At 43.6% G+C, this 18,813-nt stretch overlaps 1 protein-coding gene across 5 annotated transcripts in view; it reads left to right on the forward strand.

Annotated features, from left to right (window-relative positions):
* Nucleotides 1–18,813, forward strand: part of casz1 (castor zinc finger 1) — a 74,923-nt gene that overhangs the window by 42,172 nt on the left and 13,938 nt on the right. For 3 of the 5 annotated variants that reach the window (XM_047330997.1, XM_035645003.2, XM_047330998.1), the window contains exons 2-8: nt 1,324–1,884; nt 7,139–8,039; nt 9,890–9,955; nt 12,477–12,573; nt 15,055–15,219; nt 16,835–17,007; nt 17,616–18,475. In XM_047330997.1, the coding sequence (XP_047186953.1) occupies nt 1,324–1,884; nt 7,139–8,039; nt 9,890–9,955; nt 12,477–12,573; nt 15,055–15,219; nt 16,835–17,007; nt 17,616–18,475 (2,823 nt within the window). The remainder of the gene's footprint in view (nt 1–1,323; nt 1,885–7,138; nt 8,040–9,889; nt 9,956–12,476; nt 12,574–15,054; nt 15,220–16,834; nt 17,008–17,615; nt 18,476–18,813) is intronic. The other 2 variants (XM_047330996.1, XM_047330999.1) reach the window with 1 other exon arrangement.

The following is an 18,813-nucleotide window of genomic DNA, read 5'->3' on the forward strand; positions in this document are numbered from 1 at the left end:
CTCACAGTGCAGCCCAGTTAAAATTCAATAGAACTTCACACAAGAGGAAACATCTCCTCCCTTTGCGTGGCCTTTAACGTTTATTTTTCACAGAGCCTCAACTGACAAAGCTGAATAAAAAATCAGGAGACAAGTTAACAGCTTTTTTGATATCATAAATACTGTGTTAGTCAGGGCCGCCTCCTCCCACAAACCTGATAAAGATCTGGCCTTGATTTTGAGTCCGGAAAATGCTGTTGCAAGGTGAACTTTGGTGGTTCTGGAAATCGAGTGAAAGGTAACAGAGTGCAGTTTCTGCCCTAAAAAGGCAGCTCTGGATATGGAATGCCACAGGCAGCTGTTCCTGCCTCATCACAGGACATGTTATAAAGATAGCCCCACTTGGGTTGAAATAATGCCACCCATTCCTGCCCCGAAGCACACTCTATCATGCTCTATTGTTCAGGGAGGCCCGTGGGGGGGGGGGGGGGGGGGGTGTTCAGCCCGTGTAGTATGTCTTGTTTAGCAAAGACATGTAAAACACAGGAACTCCATCATTATATTTTGAACGGTGTCCCTGCGTCGCTCCGTGGCCTAGATACATGGCAAAAAGGCGGCAGAGTGGAGAAAGAGCTCACACGCGTGGTGTATTATTTTCCTGTTAATAAAGTGCAACCAGCCACCGCTACAGAAACAGTTATTGAGCCTAATCCTACTGAGTAGCCGACACGGGGACACAGTCCAAAAGGCCCTAAAAGTGCTCAGCAATTCCGCTCCACACTCTTGACAGCTTTAATGCTGAGCAGCCCCCCACTCAGTGGCAAGACCACAGCCTCTTGAGGTGAGAGTGAAGATAACATTTCACAGTGTCTGTATAGCGCTGTCATGTGAAGGATTATGTAGCCGTGTATTGGCTGCTTGTAGTACCGTAGGGGGTCTGATACCTATCTGCCTGTGGTCTCAGCTGCCGGTGTTTTTTGTTTTTTTTCCCTCCTTTTTTTTTTTTTCCACCACTGCCTTAAACTCTGAGCTGACCGAAGAGGTGTGACTTGGAAAGATATGTACAGTATCTCTGTGTGTCCTTTTCGTCCCGTGCTGTTATTGTTAAGTGCTTTTGGAGGTTATTAATAGCAGCAGTCACCGTTGTTCTGTGTCAGTTTGTGTTTCCATTTGGATGTTTAAAATCAGTACAAGTTACTGACATGCAAAAAGCAGGTTCAAATTTGTTTCCGGTGTGTTTCTCGCCCTCGTCTACAGGGAGTTATATTTTTCAAACTGTTCCTTAAACTGAGACTCTACTTTGTTTGACTAATCTGTATGAACTTTTGTTCTTGTTTCCATCAGCTGAAAGGAGTTTATGCACTGAAACGACCTCAGGAAAATCCAAGATGGCCGCCAAAAGGAAAGGAGGCCTAAAACTCAATGCTATCTGTGCCAAGCTGAGCCGCCAGGTGGTGTTCGACAGCAGCTCCCAGAATGCAGAGGGAGACCAGAGTGTAGCAGAGAACAGCGAGCGCGGCAGTTCCCACTACGATGACACTGAGACCAACTTCCCCGAGAGCCTGAGCCTAAGTCAGAGCCTGGAGGAGGACCAGAAGAGACGCGAGGCCATCGAGAAGTGGGTCAACGGCGAGTACGGTGATGAGCCGCCGGCTCCCGAGGACGAACAGGAGCACGAACTCAAAGTCAGCAATGACGAAGACGGCCCTCCCGAGGGCGTCTACATGGTGCAGCCCAAAGGCTGCAGCGATGACGAGGAGAATGCGGAGGAGGCAGAGCCCGCGGCGGGGTCTCATGACGGCAGTTACCATGACGACAAAAAAGGTGAAGACAGGCCTCCCAAAGACGACACCTTCATGCCACCGAGGGAGGCCCAAAGTCGCCCGCCACCTTTCTCCTCTCCAGGTACACTTTGACACCGTGACCTGCCTGTGACATCGCTGCCATACTCTGATCTAGACTTGACCCTTTTTAATACAATTCAAACCAGCACTACCTTTGCTCTACAAAACGTTCCCCCTGCATAGTATTCACGGCTAAGATAAAGATAAAGGGTGGGCTGACATTGCCACCTCCACTATAGCTCAAGTGTAATGGAAAGACACACTCTAGAGTTACATTATGAATAACCAGTGACATAACCTCTAAAGGCAGATTCAACTCGCAGGCAAGGGGGTGGAAATCAGCAACTTAACGTGTGGTTAACTGTACAAAGAAATTCATAAACGGAGCGGGCTTACGACATAAGGCTGTGTATGAATTGTGCCAGCAGCTGTGGGCCAACAGCGCATGGCAGGGCCAGGCTAAGCTTCACATTACACCCAGGATTACATATTGAGTCTTTGATTTTTCCCTAAGCTCACAAAACTCAGCCACTGCTTTGAGTTCCTCTATTACACGGGCTTGTAGTCCGCTTTTGAGGAGTTTTTTTTTCTTTCCACAGTTGTGAAATCTAAAAGATCAATTGTCAAATGAAGTCAGAAATAGTGAAGTTATATTGCAGGGCCATAAGTTTGTTATTGTCTTCCCACAAACAATGGCTCCATGTATTTATGGTTAGCACACATAAACACATTTTGATAAATTTCTTAATGCAACGTGCCCTTGTAAATGAGTCATAATAACCACTGTTCAATTGTGACATGATGTTCCCTCGGTATAATTCACTGATTATCACACAGATAAAGCCAGACTTCCAACAGTCATCTGAAGTAGCAAGAAAATGCGTTAACAGCACAAACAATCTTACAAGAAAGTGCCCTTTACAGCTATACACTTTGTGACCCTTGAAACTAGACACATACACACCATAGGAGAGATTGGCCTTTGTAAAGCAGAAGTTAAAACAGAGCTGTAAAAAAGGAGTGGAAAAAAAAAAACTGCTCGGGTATATGAATAGATAAAGCCTGTTTTCACAGACAACCAGAGAGAGAGAGAAAAAAACAGCAATTTGCAGGCGAGACGGGTTGTTGTGGTACAAAAACAAGTTTTGTTTCGTGCTTGCTCACATCAGTTGAACAGCCTTTTTTTTTTTTGGTCTTTCATCTAGGTTTAGGTATCTACCTCAGAGTCATGTACACATGCTCTTTTTGTCATCGTTTTTTCTTCTCTCCAACAACCGTACAGCAGTTACTCCGGCCACACAGAATTGGGGGCAGGGGCTTCTCAGAAAACAAAGCAGGTTTCATTTCAGAGGCGGATGAAAACGGCTTTGTGGTTTTAATTAGTCATTTTTTGTGTATTTCTTGGCCCCAAAAGAAGAAGAAAAAGCATGTGTGTAAATATGTATTACTGTGGCAGGCCTACACCTTTCTCTTCACTGCCTCCTTTACTACTTCACATCTCACAACAAAGGCAGAGAGTTTGAGAGTTTTTTTTATTCCTGAGTTGCTCTTTGTTGATTGTAACTAGGGCATCTATATTGCGATGTTTCTGCTCCACTCACAATTAAAACATTTTTTTTCCCCTCTCTCTCTCTCTCTCTCTCTCTCTCTCTCTCTCTCTCTCTCTCTCTCTCTCGCCGCTGTCTTTCAAAGGCTGATGCGGAGTGCACATAATTATGCATATAAACATAGTGGCTTAATTATCTCTCACAACATCAGTGACAATGTAATTAACAAACATTGCAAGATCAATGAGAGAAACTGCGACCTTCAAAACATTTAACTCCTCACATCGAGGCATCGTGCGGATTTCCTATCAGTGCAAAACCCCAGAATACTTTTCCTAGATAATTTAGATGTCGCATTAGAGCCCTCGTAAGCCAGTCAATGGGAAAAAAAAAACAATGAATAGAAAGTATGAAAGCAATGACAGAGATGCTCATAGCGATGGATCAAACAGGCTTGACCATGACTTCCATTTGCAATTCTGGGTTCACTGTAAAAGGTTATTTTTCATTTCAAGCCATTTCAAAGAGCTCTCTATTTACTGCGTCTTAATTAACGAACTAAACAGCAAGGAAGTTTGAGGCTCGGCGCAGTTTTGTCTGTGTCAAATTAGTCCAAACAAATGCACATGATGAGATTTGTTCAAACCAACTCTTTATTGGGATACCACTGTCCATTTAAACGAAACACACTTAAACTAATTCGCTAGCGTGAACACAAATTGCTTTTTAAAAAATCTATTTAGATTATTGGGCCATGTAAAAAAAAAAACCTCACTATATTCAAAACGCCCCCCGACTGAACACTGCATATTGTTAAAACATGTTCTTAACCAAATAGTTTACATTGTGCTCGTGTGGTTGAAAACAGACCCCCTTTAGAGGGTATTCAAACTCTAGATTAGTCCATATATAGCAACCAGCATGCACCTTTATCGTCACCGACACCTCTGCCTCTCAGTCCTGTGAGTCGAGAAGCTGTGCCATGCCGATGGCCATGTTTGGTCAGCCCATAGCAGATATAATGCCCATCTGTTATCATATCTGGGGAGGAAAATGTGCCCTAATTGCCTCAAATATAGACAAGGCAGGCCCGTGTCGCGTGCTGGATTTTGCGTGAAGTGTCGAGATTAGGAACCACTTCTTTGTAGATTTTCCAGTGGCACGGGAGAGACAGCAGACGGATGTCAGACGCGTTAAGCAAACAGGAGGGAAAATGAGGAGGGTAAAAGAAAAAAAGGGTTATTTATTTATTTATTTTAGTTCCTGCTTGGTGTCACATGATATCAGCCAGACAGGGCGCGAGTAGAAAACTCATTTACATGGTGTTTTAGAAAGGTTATCTCCTCTCTGGGCCCAGTCATAATCCCTTCAAGTTCAATCATTTGCCTTTTACTGATAGCATGTCACATGAAGGAATTAAGAGACTCTGCTCTTTTTTTCTTTTCTTTCTTTTGGAGAGAAGGTAATGTTAATATCCGAAGCAAAGAGAATATGAAAAAGGGGATGTCATTTCATTCAGTCATTGGCAGAATCCAAGAGTCTCTCTGCAATAATTAACAATTTGACTCTTCAACCATAAAACTATAGATGTTTTTTTAATTAGTTAACTGTGACATTTTTTATGTTTGAAAATTTGTAAATATTGTTCCCATCCAGCATTCTACCTTTCTCTTTTTAATCATCATTCCTCTCTCAGTCAAGTGCAGTTCCACTTTCTGACTTACTCACTGGTGTGGGCGGGTCAGCCCTAACTTTAGAGCTATATGATATACTGTGATCTGAGATGTCCTTATAAATACAGTAGCAGTAAAATACAACCAAGCACTAAAGTTATCAACACCTCAATCGTATGAGATGGATGTTTAGCCAAATTATTTTTAATGGAATTGTTCACATGTATTTTTAACAAGCTATAAGCCATTTAAATCTTATCAGTTTACTATCTACTAGGAAAACTTTCGAGTATGGTGGAGCATGCAGTAAATACTTGTATATGTATAAACAGTATGTTATGCTGTGGTTTTAGTACATGTAGAAATGTGTACAAACTTCCTCTCAAATACCTGATCCATTTCTTTTAAATTTTTCATGCCCCTTCGATCCACCAGATACTCTTTCATACTGACCCTCTGTGCAGAGGAGCAACCCCAATGCAGTGAATGGAAATTTGGGGATTATTTTACATGCTGCGCAGGAGATGTGAAAAGCAGGACACAGCGACTGATTTAGCAATAACTGAGAAATCTGAGACAAGAGCAGAGATATTTGTGTATTAATTACCCGGGTGGTTGGTGATATTACCTCTCGCCTGCTCATGTGTGCTTTCGTCATGAAAAAAAGCAATAAGATATATCGTGTATTTATATATCTTTTTGGACCCTGGTCAACGGGAAAATCTGCCTCACAGGTCCTTCCTGTCCCTTTTTGTCTTTGTTTCTCCCTCACATATCTCTTTTCACTGTGCCTTTTACCCCGCACTATTCTTCTTCATGCAGAGCTTTGTCCCTCCACTGCTTTCAGTGCAAATCATTTTCCCTTTTCCCCACTCTCTGACCCCTTGCACTAACCTGGATGAAAGTTAATGGGCCAGAATTAATCTCCACGTAATGCAATTAAACTATACATTGACTATACTGTATTTCGCTATGTCCTTGGGGAAGTTGTCCAATTTAATGGACTCTTAAAATGAAAGTGATGTTTCAGTTCACAAATGTGTAAAAAGAGGAAAAGATTCATTCTGTTCACTTTTGAAGGTGACACAATAATCATGTTATTTTAAAATACCTTACACTGAGCTTCCCAGGGGATTTTATTAAATGCACTGGCCACATGCCATTATTTTTCTGCATATAGTTGTGATAGTTTTATCTTTTTTATAATAATATCTAGTATCAGTTATCATGTTAAAAGAAATACAGTTACTTCATTTGTAAGAAGCTGTTTTTTTCCCCGAAAGTGTCCTTTGAATATGTTTTTTCTCAAATATGATCTCTTAATCTGGCTACTAAAAATACCATGCTCATATATGTAGAATTTTGTTTAAATTATAAAACTCAAGAGTAATTTGATAGCAATAATCAGAAAAAATGTTTGTCTATTCAGTGTGTCCTTCGGTGCAACCACCTGCAAATTCTGCAGAGCTGACTTATAGTGCAACCAAAACAGGAAGAGCGTTGCCGCCTTTTGTTTGTAGACACATGAAAAAACAGTGAAGAGTCACTTTTGCTGTAGTTAAATTTACTGCAGTTCTGGAGTAACAATAATGGCATGACATCAATCATGAACATTAATTGTTCAGAAAAATGGATCCGCCATAATGTAGTTCTCATTATCTCAATGTTGCAGCGTGTTCGACAAAATGGTGAGGCGAGATAGCATTGTTTCATTATTTATCTAAACAAATTATACTCTACACTTTTAACACAAAGCTATTTCACCAGATTTATACATATGTGACCACCTTATTTGCCGTCAAACACAAAATAAATTGTCAAACATGGACAGTTTTAGAGCAAGCCTCAGTCAATATTTGGCGAGAGATAGATAGTAGATTGATTAAGTAACACAAAATTGGCTACTGACGTCTTGATCAATCGGTTAATTTTGGTGCAGTTTCATTTTCAAATGCTGTATTAGCCTTTATCATTATTACTATACTTCATTACAGTAAGACCAGACAGCAACTTCACTGATATCAGCTTAAAAAGAAAATGTATGATTGTACTGAGAATATTTTACAAATGAGATATCCTCTGTTTTTCTCTTCAGGAGAAGCATCTGCCCTGCGAGACTATGCAGCCAACACCATGAATGAATTTTTGGGAATGTTCGGTTATGATGACCAGCAGGTAAGGGATGAGCTGACCAAGAAGATCAGCTTTGAGAAGCTCAAAGCCGCTACCTCAGACCCCTCATCCCTCAGCAGTGAGGAGGCCTCGCGGCGTGCCCGCTTCTCTAAGTATGAAGAGTACATTCGCAAGTTAAAAGCTGGCGAGACCCTACCTTGGCCCATGCATGCTACCCCACCCAAACCAGATGACCTCAACTCAAAACTGGCCCAAGACAAGAGTGCTACCATGCTCCAGACCTCGGGGTGCCTCCCAGGGGCAGACACCCAGATCTACCCCACCAGCCTGGACCACAAACAGCCAGGAGGACCTCAACTGGGCAAATCTCATCCAGCCAACCCCTCTCACATGCAGAGCATGACATCCCGAGCCTCCAAGTACGACTTCTTTATTCAGAAGCTGAAGATGGGTGAGAGTCTGCAGCAGCAGAATGGCAATGCTTACAAGCGACCCTCCAAGTATGACCTGGAGAATGTCAAGTTTCTTCACCTCTTCAAGCCTGGTGAGGGCAACCAAGACATGGGCGGTGCCATCGCGTTTAAGACTGGCAAAGTGGGGCGCCCTTCGAAGTATGACGTCAGAACAATTCAGAAACTGATGCCAGGAAATCCTGAGGCCTCACTGATGCCCAACGTCCTCGCTACAGCACCAGGAAACCCAGGAGCTCCTGGTGTCCCCACTGTAGGTGCAGCTGGGGCCAGCATCACTCCAGGGCTAACAATGGACCAGACAGGACAAATAAGCTTCAATGCCTCTGACTACCTAAAGTCCAGCTTTTCCAAGACTGACTCCATCACCACAGGCACTGTGTCCTCTGTTAAGTAAGTGTGATCATCATATGAATCTAGAAAGAATAGACACACACAACAAGAACAAATAGATTTGACAAATTGAAAGACCTAAATTCTGTCTAGAAATATTGTGCAATTGTGCAAAAACTCACTAAATTTAAATAGTGCCACCCATAGTAGAAATGGCATAATGTTTTAGTTCAACATCTCTTAGATTTGTCAAATCTGATGCAGATAACATTGAATTTGTAGATGGACTGGGCAAATTGCAAAGTGTTTTGCAGAAACAATTCAATATGGCAGAAATTCTCTGTAACCAAAAATGGGCGTGGTCCAGATTAACGTATATGAGCATAGGATGCATTCCTTCAGATGACAGCATGCATCCCATGTACTTATTGACAGAAATATGGAAATGTGATAATAAATCACACAACCTGTCATTAAATTCCAATTTAAAGTTTAATGGTGGATTGAAAAGATTCCAAGCGCAGAGGTCTGTCTTCTTCACACTCATAGTCTCTTAGTGGAACACCTTGGAGCTGATGTGAAGCTCAAATACACTTAACTGCTACTGTGAGTCAGTTAGCCCAACGCAAAGGTAATTGCTATCTTTACAGCAGCCAACAGGAATACAGTGTGAAATAGCGCATAGCGCCCAATAGATCCACGACATGATGAGTTGCGAAGGCACATGAAGTGTTTACTCGCCGTAGCACTCCATGGAGACTGATTTAGCACAGTCATCGCAAAGTGACTGACTTCTTTCGTTTGGCTAGGGTGTAACAACTCTCCCTTTAATTACTTTGGAGCCATGACTAACCTCCCGTCGAGTCACAGGGGCCGACTCAACACTGCCTGACGAGTGCACTTTAAAGGAAGCAAACGAGGGGTTTGGGGAACTAGCCTACAGTCGTGTGCACTACCAGTAGGAAACAGCTCCGTGAGTCTGTTTGATTGGTTTCGACCTTGTCTCTAGTTAGTCAAGACCTATCAAAGACACTGTTCAAGAGCCCTCAGGCACCTCTCCCTCAGGCTTTGGCCTTTGTCAGGTTGGGGCTCAGTGGAGCTGCAAGCTTGGCTAACTAACCCAGTCTGGTGCTTGTATACAGGGGGAGAGTTGGTGCTAGGGATAATGTCTGGCAGCACATCCTCCCCTCTGGGCCAGATTAACCTCAGGTCATCCCCCGTGTGGAGCTGCTCAGATGGAGCTAAATGCCATCCCTGAGAGGGAGCAAGCAGAACCAATAACTGTATTATGACATCTACAGACAGTACCGCTACCGGCTTCATGAAGGGAGTCACAGCACAGGTGACAAAAAGCACACAATAATTTTTGGCACGTCTCTGCAATCCCCCAAAAATCCAGAAAAAATCCCCTTGATTTCCTATTTTCAACTGAGTTTGTTTGATTTGAAACAGTCAATTAGCTTGATCCATATGTATTTGATGCTCCAGCGTTGTCTTACATCTTTACTTGAACCGAGTCCAGACTGATTGGAAACAACTTGACATCAGCATTAGAGCCGAGGTCCGTAGAGATTTTCAGAAAAGACCTTTTCTCAGAGCTTTTCTTCCACATCCCCATTATCCAGTTTTGCATATGAGCACTCACCAAAATACCCCATAAAAGATTAATGTCCCTTTGCTGCTGCATTTTGCCTTTCATTGGTTGGGAGACCATGCATCAAAGTGTGCACCTTAAATCCCTGATTCATACGGCACATGAAAACGCTGTTATGACACGAGAAAATGTATATTGATAGTCCAAAGTTTGGTAGCGGCCTGTAAGTAAATAGTGTGTCAGTTTGTTTTTCTTAACAACAGGCAGCCCCACCTCACCATTAATCCTGTCGCTTTTGTGTTTTCTGTTGCATTAGGAATGGCCTGCCACCAGATAAACCCGCCGGCGACGACATCAACCTCTACCAGAAATATATTGCCAGGTATGCAAATCCCTCAATGTGCTACGCCAATAGAAAAATATACCCATAACAGAGACAGGCCTTTCTTTTATGTACTGATGTTGCGTTTTATTCAGTGATGTAACTAGATCTTAGACGGGTATGAAAATGTTCTGTGCGCAGTAAATTAATTAAGAAAAGAGTCCAATTTATGTGCTGGGAGGAAGTAGAAGGATAAGGGGTAATGAAAGAGAAATTGTTTGATGGTAGCTTACTGTATGTGGTTGAATAAATGCTCACAGTGTGTATAGCACTAAAACTTGGAGGAGAACATAAATCTGTATAACTCTGTACTTTTAGCTCTGACTGCCACAGAGAAGATATGAGCTTAGGCTGAGTTCTTCTTTAGTCCTGCCATTTATTGTTGATCTAAAAAGTCAGTCTATCACACCGTCAGAGACAAAAGCATCGGCGGAGGCGAGGTATCTTTGGTTTCTATGGACACAGAACAATGTCCCCCATTCTGGATTAATTTTGAGCAGACACTAGAAAGGTGATTATCACTTGTTTGTTTATTCCGTTTAAAAAGAAAGAAAAACAGCATTTGAAAGGCCAAAGTGGCTTTGGCATTAATGATTACTTCTCCAAGCCATAACATGAAGGGCACAAATCAAAGCCCTGGCACTGACAGACACACATCCTCTTCTCCGCACACACACACACACACACAAAACCTCTTCCTTGGACTGATTACATTTTGCAAGAAGATTTAATTAAGGAATTTTTAATGAGGCTTCTGCTGGCACTGCCAAGAACTGTTTTGATATTTGCGCTGCATAATGCATAAAATTTGTCTAAACATCTCGGCAGTTGATGCACGGGGAGGCTGCAGATAAGCCCAGATACAGTTTCAATTTCCGTGTTGGGGTTGGGGAAAAAAAGAGAAAGGAAAGAAGAGGAGGGAGGAAAAAAAATGGAAAAGGAGGGCTCATAAAAAGGGCAAATGTAGCGGGGAGAGGGGAGTTAGAAGCGGGGGATGGTCCTCCTCGGAGCCGGGGCTAATGAGTGCACACTAATACTAAAAACCAGCTTTGTAAACGTGTTTGCACCTAGTCCTCGTGAAAAGAGAGAGAAAAAAGTTCCTCATCTCCTCACCACACTGCAGTTTGATGTTTTAAAGAGCTTCCCTGGTAGTGTTTAGTTGCAGTTTTCACTCTTTAAATGCTTTCATGCACCCACTGTTGCCTCGGCACTTTGATCTGTGTATCTCTATTGTAACTGGAGATGCGCTGCAATCTCTGTATCGTGGCGATATTAATATTTAATCTACTGCTGAATAGCAGCGGCCCATTAGGCCCCCTGACGCGGCAAGTGGGAATTGTCCAGAGGCAAAGTGATCCAGCTGGGCAATGAGCAGAGGGGTGGGCCATAGTCTCTGGAGGATGGGGGGGGGGGGGGGCTTAGAGTGTTCAGAAGTGTAAACGAGTGTGTCTGCATGTATGTGAATGTATGAAAAAACATTGCATGCACATCGTGTGTGACTAGTTCTGACTGGTTCTGTCTTGTCTAAGAGCTCTATCAAACCTTTCCATAGCCCCGTCTACTTCCAACACCGTTTTCCACACTCGCGCAGCCAACTTAAAAAGTGTAGTGGCTATACCGTTCAATTAGCTTAATGAACTCGGCAGAGTGATCTGTAAATGCAGCCCTGGGATAATCCTAACAAGGAAAAACAGAAAGAGAGAGATGGAGAAAAAAAATATTACTTAGCCCCCTTTTCCCCCTCTCCTCGGCACTTGCAGATGGAGCTCTTGGCAGCGGCAGTTCAAATGTTTATTTGTGTGTTTTCACTGGTAATTGGAGGATTTTAACAGTCATCATCGCCAGGCTTATTATCACCACCGTAAAAGTGGTTGTACTGTAGCAAGCAGCAGCTTTTCTTTTTTTTTTTACCAGTGCCAGACTAAAGCCTGGTTCTTGGCCTCCGGATGAGAGAGAGAGTGACAGTGGTTTTGAATAAAAAGCAGACAGAGATGTGCCTACATCTCCGGATACCCGACTCCGTTACTCCCAGAGTAAAACTGTGGTTAACCTGAAATAACTGTGCATTGATTTGACAAGGGGTTTTCACGGCGTCGAGAAATAAAGTAGTTATGGGGCGTGTGAATGTGTGTCAGGGGGAAAAAGGTTTCAGTGTAATAAGTGTCTCTTACGGCTGCCTTGGAAATAAATGGAGCTAATTTGGCTGAAATTGGTGTGACAGACGGGTAAATTGTTGCAGCAGTGTGGAAAGCAGAAGTCAGTTTGAAGGTGCGAGCTGGTGCTGCTCTGAAGGTGAGACGAGCAAAGGCGCCTTTGAAAAACTCTTTCGCTTGTTTTTTGAGCCGCTCTCTGAATTTCAAATGATTTCTTCTCTAATCATTGATCATTTTTCAGTGGATTGTTCTTGAATCAGCTCCTGTCCTCCCTGTGACTCTGTTCTCCGTGCGATGAGCTCTTACGTGTTCCTAATGTTTTGAACTGGTCTCGATTTTGTCATTCACTGCTCTAACTTGGGTTTCAGGTTCTCTGGAAGTCAACACTGTGGACACGTGCACTGTGCCTACCAGTACAGGGAGCATTACCACTGCATGGACCCTGAGTGTAACTACCAGGTGAGCGTGAGTAATCTATCACTTTTTTTTTTGGAGCATTACCTAAACACACACGTTTGACATTTTCCCCTTTATGCTGCAAAGTCGGAAAGATCAGACGTACGTGGTTTTGTTTCCATTACTGGCTGAAACCAGGTAGTGTGTGCTTAAGTTGCATTATTTATTCATAGCAAGGTTAGGCTGGGCGACTTAACGCACGGCACCCTCTCGTTTCTCAGGACAGGACAAAGGGGTTGGGGTGATCCTAGGATAGACAAACAGGATAATGTGTCATCTTTTCTTTAGTTGTCACACCCAGCCAAAGTTTGCAAAGATGAAAAGTTGGTCGGCCTCTGGTCTGCTGAACAGGCCGCGAGTGTTTACACTTGTTCAGTTTGCAGGTGATTTCCAAGCACAGTTGACAGTTGTCCTTTTATCACAAAGGCTGATTGTAAATATGCTTGAAATATGGCTCTTTTTTTTTTTTTCCTTTTTTATAAAGACATCTGCCAACGACTGGGGGCCTGCCTTTAATCTGCTTTCACGTTATTAATCTTGTCCTGGTCCCAGGAGTCGTCACGTATGGCACAGGAAGGAGGGAAAAAAAACACGAAGCAGATCATATTACAGACCTTGTGTTTGCTGCAGCATATGGCCTGAGAGAGTCAGACAAACACGGGCAGATTTGTCAGAGACGTCAAAAAATCCATGCACAGCTAGTGCTGTGTGTGTTTTCCTGTCTTTCTTTACAATTTTCAGTATTAAGCCATCTTCAGATGTAATCTCCTTTTCTGCTCCCGATCAGGAGAGATTACCGCTCAATAAACATTGTTTGTGTGGTGAAAAAGCATTCGCATATCGAAGCTTTCATTTTCTGCATGAATCCCACTTCACAGTCTGATGAGACACATTCTTAGAGGAATACAAAGGAAAATCATTTCATGTCGTTATTTAGAGCCTTAGTTCAGGTTATCATGGCAATTTCCACGGTCAGGTCCACATTACTCTGTTGCCTTTTGCGTTGCGCGGAAACTCCGATACGCTTTGGAAGCCGGCTCTCGGGATGTCAATACCCTGAAAAAAAACAGGCAGGCAGTGATGAGCAGCCCCTTTCGAAGCGATAACTCATGAAATGTTACATGACACACACTCCTGGAATATTATCCCACTGCCAGCCTCCGGGCGATTGGCTGAGTCTTAACATTCTCCTTTCATGGGCTTGTACATGAGGGAGAGTGTGCATCTTGCCACACTAGTGGGAATCCTAAAATAAATGTAGCAAGTGGCTCCCAACCTTCATCACCACTCAACTGAAAATGAGATCTTTTTCCCAGTCAGCTCTCTCCGTGGCCTATTTTGAACAGCTTGATGGCTCGAATTTATCATGACCGCAGTTCAACTCATCTTCCGCTCGTCATCAACCACTAGACACCAGAAAGCCCAGAGCTGAGATTAGGATTTTCTCAGAAAGTGATGATTCTAAAGCATTCGTCAATTAGATTAAAAATCCTAATGAAGTGTTTGCTTCTGCCAGAGTCAAACATCTTAGAAATATGCCGCGGGAAACGGGCCAAGAGCGAGGGAACAGCTGTGCGAGATCTTAGCTTTTTATTTGTGCGCGAGTGGAACACATGACACAGAGCAATTACCCTACTTTGTACAGCAATTATTTGCTTTTTAGAATAGTTCTTTCTGATGTTTTTTCCCTCAACTGGAGATAAATATGGATTGAAGAAATGTCTCATTGATTTGCGCTTCTCCCGTTACAGTTTCTGTAACATCAGCTTAAGTCCAATTACAGCAGATTTGGTTGCTGCAGGTCTCTGCGGAGTGACTTTTCTGTTTCCCCTCCTTGACTCCTGGGTATGGGAGGGATTTATTTATCTATTTCTTTTTGCTGTAATTTTAGACCGCGGGCCTCTTAGCATATTCACTCATTACTACAGGCGAAGCCTGCACCAAAACGAGTGTTAATGCTTTAATTAAAAAAGGAATCATATCTCAGCGAATTGAAAGGGAAAATGTTTTTGGTTGGCTTGTTTGTTTGTTTCTGTTGTCTTCTGTTTCCCCCCTGTGCACGTCTGAGAAACCATCTGTATGGAACATGATTTTTCCGAGTCGGAAACATCAGAACTGTGATCTTGCATGCCAATTGATTCCTCTTAATTAAAAAAAAAAAAACGATTTTGGAGTCCACCTGTAAAGTCAGGGGCTGTGTGGGGAGCGGGCTCCCTGCTTCAAGTTTCACCCAAGCTCATCTTGTACCATTTGGATGGGACACAACTTGGAGATATGCAAAGTAAATCAATAAGCACAGAACACGTCATATTTAGAGACATCGTGGCCCTCTCCATTGCAGCGTGTACAGCCCTCCCCAACTGCCATTTGGCTCCTAAATGCTGCAGCTGCTGCTTCCACAGAGATAAAGTGACTTGTTGCTGATTCTGTGACTGGTTTAAATAAACGCCAACCTGTTGCTGTACATTTTTCCCCCCTCCCCTTTTGCAGAGGTTTACCAGTAAGCAGGATGTAATCAGGCACTACAACATGCACAAGAAGAGGGACAACTCTCTGCAGCATGGATTCATGCGCTTCAGCCCTCTGGACGACTGTAGTGTCTACTACCATGGCTGCCACCTCAATGGAAAAAGCACCCATTACCACTGCATGCAGGTACAAAATACAGATTCACCCTTCCTCTTCCACCTGCCCACAATAAACACACAAACAAATACAGTAGACTTGTAGGCAGGCATATGCACGCACACACACACACACACCCACCCACACACACACACACACACACACACACACACACACACACACACAGAAAGACAAATAATGTACGCATCTGCTAATATGGCCACATGTTTTCCAAACATTCCATACAGTACAAAATAACCATTAACTCCTTCAATTTACATTCCACAACCACCACCACACTGGATTGGATCACAGAAACAAAAGCCTTTTTTTTTGTGGCATTGACATTTAAGTGTGAGTATTAAGTATATATTTAAAAAAAAACTGAATATACTTGCAGAGCATCATGATATAAATGATGGCCGGATCGGAGGAAATGAGGCCACTCCGTAAGACCCACGCACCTTCAGGATGTTTGAGAGTCGCACAGTTTACTTGCATCTGTGACTATGGAATTACAGCTCCACACGTTTTTTTTTTTCCATTTACACCAAAGAGCAGTTTGGCAAAACGTGTCCTAAAGTAAATAAAAGAAAATTGAAAAAGGGGGGAATACCCGTGAGGTTGCTCATGAGCCCCCCCCCACCCCCACATCTTCCCTCTTTCACTCCTTAATTGGCATGGACAAAATTCACTAAGGTGTTTATATAAACTACACATTTTTCATCTTTTAGTACCAAGCAGCCAATTGAAGATTGTTCCCCCCTTCTGGACTTGTTTAATTTTTTACATCTGCTTATTTTCAATGTGTCACTGTGCGGAGAGCTTTCTCACCGGCAGGGCAGCAGTGCGGCGGAGGATGGCTTGAGATATAGTCTTTTTCAATCCCCTCTCTAACGGCGTAATTGTTATTAAGACATTTCAGCCCTTGTTTTAACAGTCCCTGAGAACCTGCAGATGTTGGCATCGGCTCTCTTGATTTAGGGGGGAAAAAAACAGAGTGGCATTTTGTTCATTGTTTGACTCAATATGGAGAAGTTGCCCGGTTTGTGCGGATGAAAAGTGCCAGGGATGATATACAATTGCTGCTTTTAATTCAAACATTACCTGTTTTTTTCCCCCTTCTGTTGGCTCAGAGGGCTCCTGAGTACCAGGACATTTTAAACTAAAGACCAAGTCATCTTGCTCCTGCCTGCCTTCCTCTGCCCCCTCCACCGCTGAAAAAAGATTTGCTCTCAGAGTTACAGAAAGTTTGTGGTGACTGCACTGTAGCACTCCACATATGAATTTTTATTTTCTAAAAGGCAGCTTTGCCAGGAAGTTTCTATATCTTCAGCTGCCGGCTGTGACCACTGCCTCTTTCAGTCACATTTTTTGATTTCCAAATGTCATAATGACAAGATTGTTTCCAATTTACCAGAGTTTCAGTTGTTCTGCTCTGGTGTGCATTACAATACAAGCTTCTTCCACCCATCTCATTAACTTAACCACACTGAACTTGTTTATCTATGGCTTTTACTTTAAAGCACTGTGTTTTAGAAGTTGGCTTTTTGTTTTTCAAAACCAGTCTTGCAAACTGAAACTCTCATATCTGCTGTGGGCCCAGATCTCGTTTTCGATTACCATGCTTTGCCTGTGCTTGTAGGTGGGCTGCAGCAAGGTGTACACCAGCACCTCAGATGTCATGACCCACGAAAACTTCCACAAAAAGAACGCCCAGCTGATCAACGATGGCTTCCAGAGATTTCGTGCCACCGAGGACTGTGGCACAGTTGCGTGTCAGTTCTATGGGCAGAAGACCACACACTTCCACTGCAGGTGAATTGGCCTAATGTGGTGCCTGTTTCTCCTCAAATGTGTCTTTTTTTTCATTTCTAAAACCCTAAATTAAGCATATGCATAGTTTTTAAATTATTGTCATCATAATGTGTAGTGACTTTCATGTGAGCAAACACTTAGCTGCGGAGGCAGTTCATATAAAAACAAAAGTCACAGGAGAAAAAGAGGAAATTCTTATTATTTAACCGTAAATGAATAATAGGCAGCATATAATCTAACATCATGACTAATGGCATCCTATTAGTATTTCTGAATATCACAAAATCACAGGTAGCAGGAAAGAGGAGAGGAAAGGAAATGTTTTTACCAAGCTCTTATGTTGAAGAGCACATCACAGAACTGTTATCAATGGATATAGATAATCACCCCCTGGAATGTTTCCCTCTGGCAAAGTTTTCAGGGAGTGATGTGTCAATGAGCTGCTGCTGTGTCACTGAACCGCCTCCGTTATCTTTCCTCCATTGTCAAGTACTTGAATCATGTGGACCTCCTCCATGACTCCCGACTGCACCGAGGTGCTGAGGAGGCTCTGCAACAGAGCGCCGTGTCTAATCATGTTTTCCCTTTATTTCCCGCCCCTTGCTCAGGCGCCCAGGCTGCACCTTCACCTTCAAGAACAAGTGTGACATTGAGAAGCACAAGAGCTACCACATCAAGGATGATGCCTATGCCAAAGACGGCTTCAAGAAGTTCTACAAATATGAGGAGTGCAAGTACGAAGGCTGCGTGTACAGCAAGGCCACCAACCACTTCCACTGCATCCGTTCAGGCTGCGGCTTCACCTTTACCTCCACCAGCCAGATGACCTCCCACAAGCGCAAACACGAGCGCCGACACATCCGCTCCTCGGGCGTCATGGGCCTCTCTTCCACCTTCCTGCCGCCAAAGGATGATCAAGATGAATCGAGCAACGATGACCTGATGGATTTCTCAACCATCAGCAGCAAGAACTCGAGCCTGAGTGCCTCGCCTACGACCCAGCAGTCCACCACTGTATCGCACCTGTTGGTCACGCCCACTACTGCTGTCTCCTCTTCAGCGGGCCACACCCTCAAGCCTACGCCCTCACTGTCCAGTGCAGGCCAGCGTATGTCCAGTCTGCTGTCCCAGGCCCTGCCCAGCAACATGCCCGTGGCCCTTGCTCTTTCCAACAGCGCCATGGCCACCAACCCGTTCTTCTCGCTCATGCCCAGGATGCCTCTCCAGCCACCTCCGCAGACCGCCGGCCTGATGTCAGCTGCATCCTCTGGGGCGCACTCCATGCACACCGACACACTGACCCAAGGCTGCTCCACGATGGGGGCAGACGGAGCCACGGCATCTACCCCGACCTCCTTTGCCACCTCCTCCATCATGGAGAAGATCTCTGCAAGCAAAGGTCTGATATCGCCCATGATGGCCAGACTGGCAGCTGCTGCCCTGAAGCCCTCCAACAACCTAGATACAGGTCAGTCACTTCACAAATAGTCATCATTGTACATCACGTGTCTGGATACTTACAAAATGGATGGTCACACAACTATTTACCGATTTAATCAAAAGATATCGGACGGATGAATTAACAAAATGGCCTTGCCGGTACTTTTGTCCCCCTTCCTCTTGATTATTACCGTAACTGAAGCAGTTTTAACACACTTGCAAACTCTAAGCTCAATATATCGGTAATTTTCCGTAAACCCCTGTTGGTCTTTACATTTTTCAGAGAATATACCACATGTACATTAAAAAGCCACTTCCTTTTTTTAGCGTGCAAACTTCACTGCGCTACTGCCGGAGCAGAGAGAG

This window comes from Scophthalmus maximus, chromosome 3, assembly GCF_022379125.1.
Source record: "Scophthalmus maximus strain ysfricsl-2021 chromosome 3, ASM2237912v1, whole genome shotgun sequence".
In the NCBI taxonomy this organism is placed as follows: domain Eukaryota; kingdom Metazoa; phylum Chordata; class Actinopteri; order Pleuronectiformes; family Scophthalmidae; genus Scophthalmus; species Scophthalmus maximus.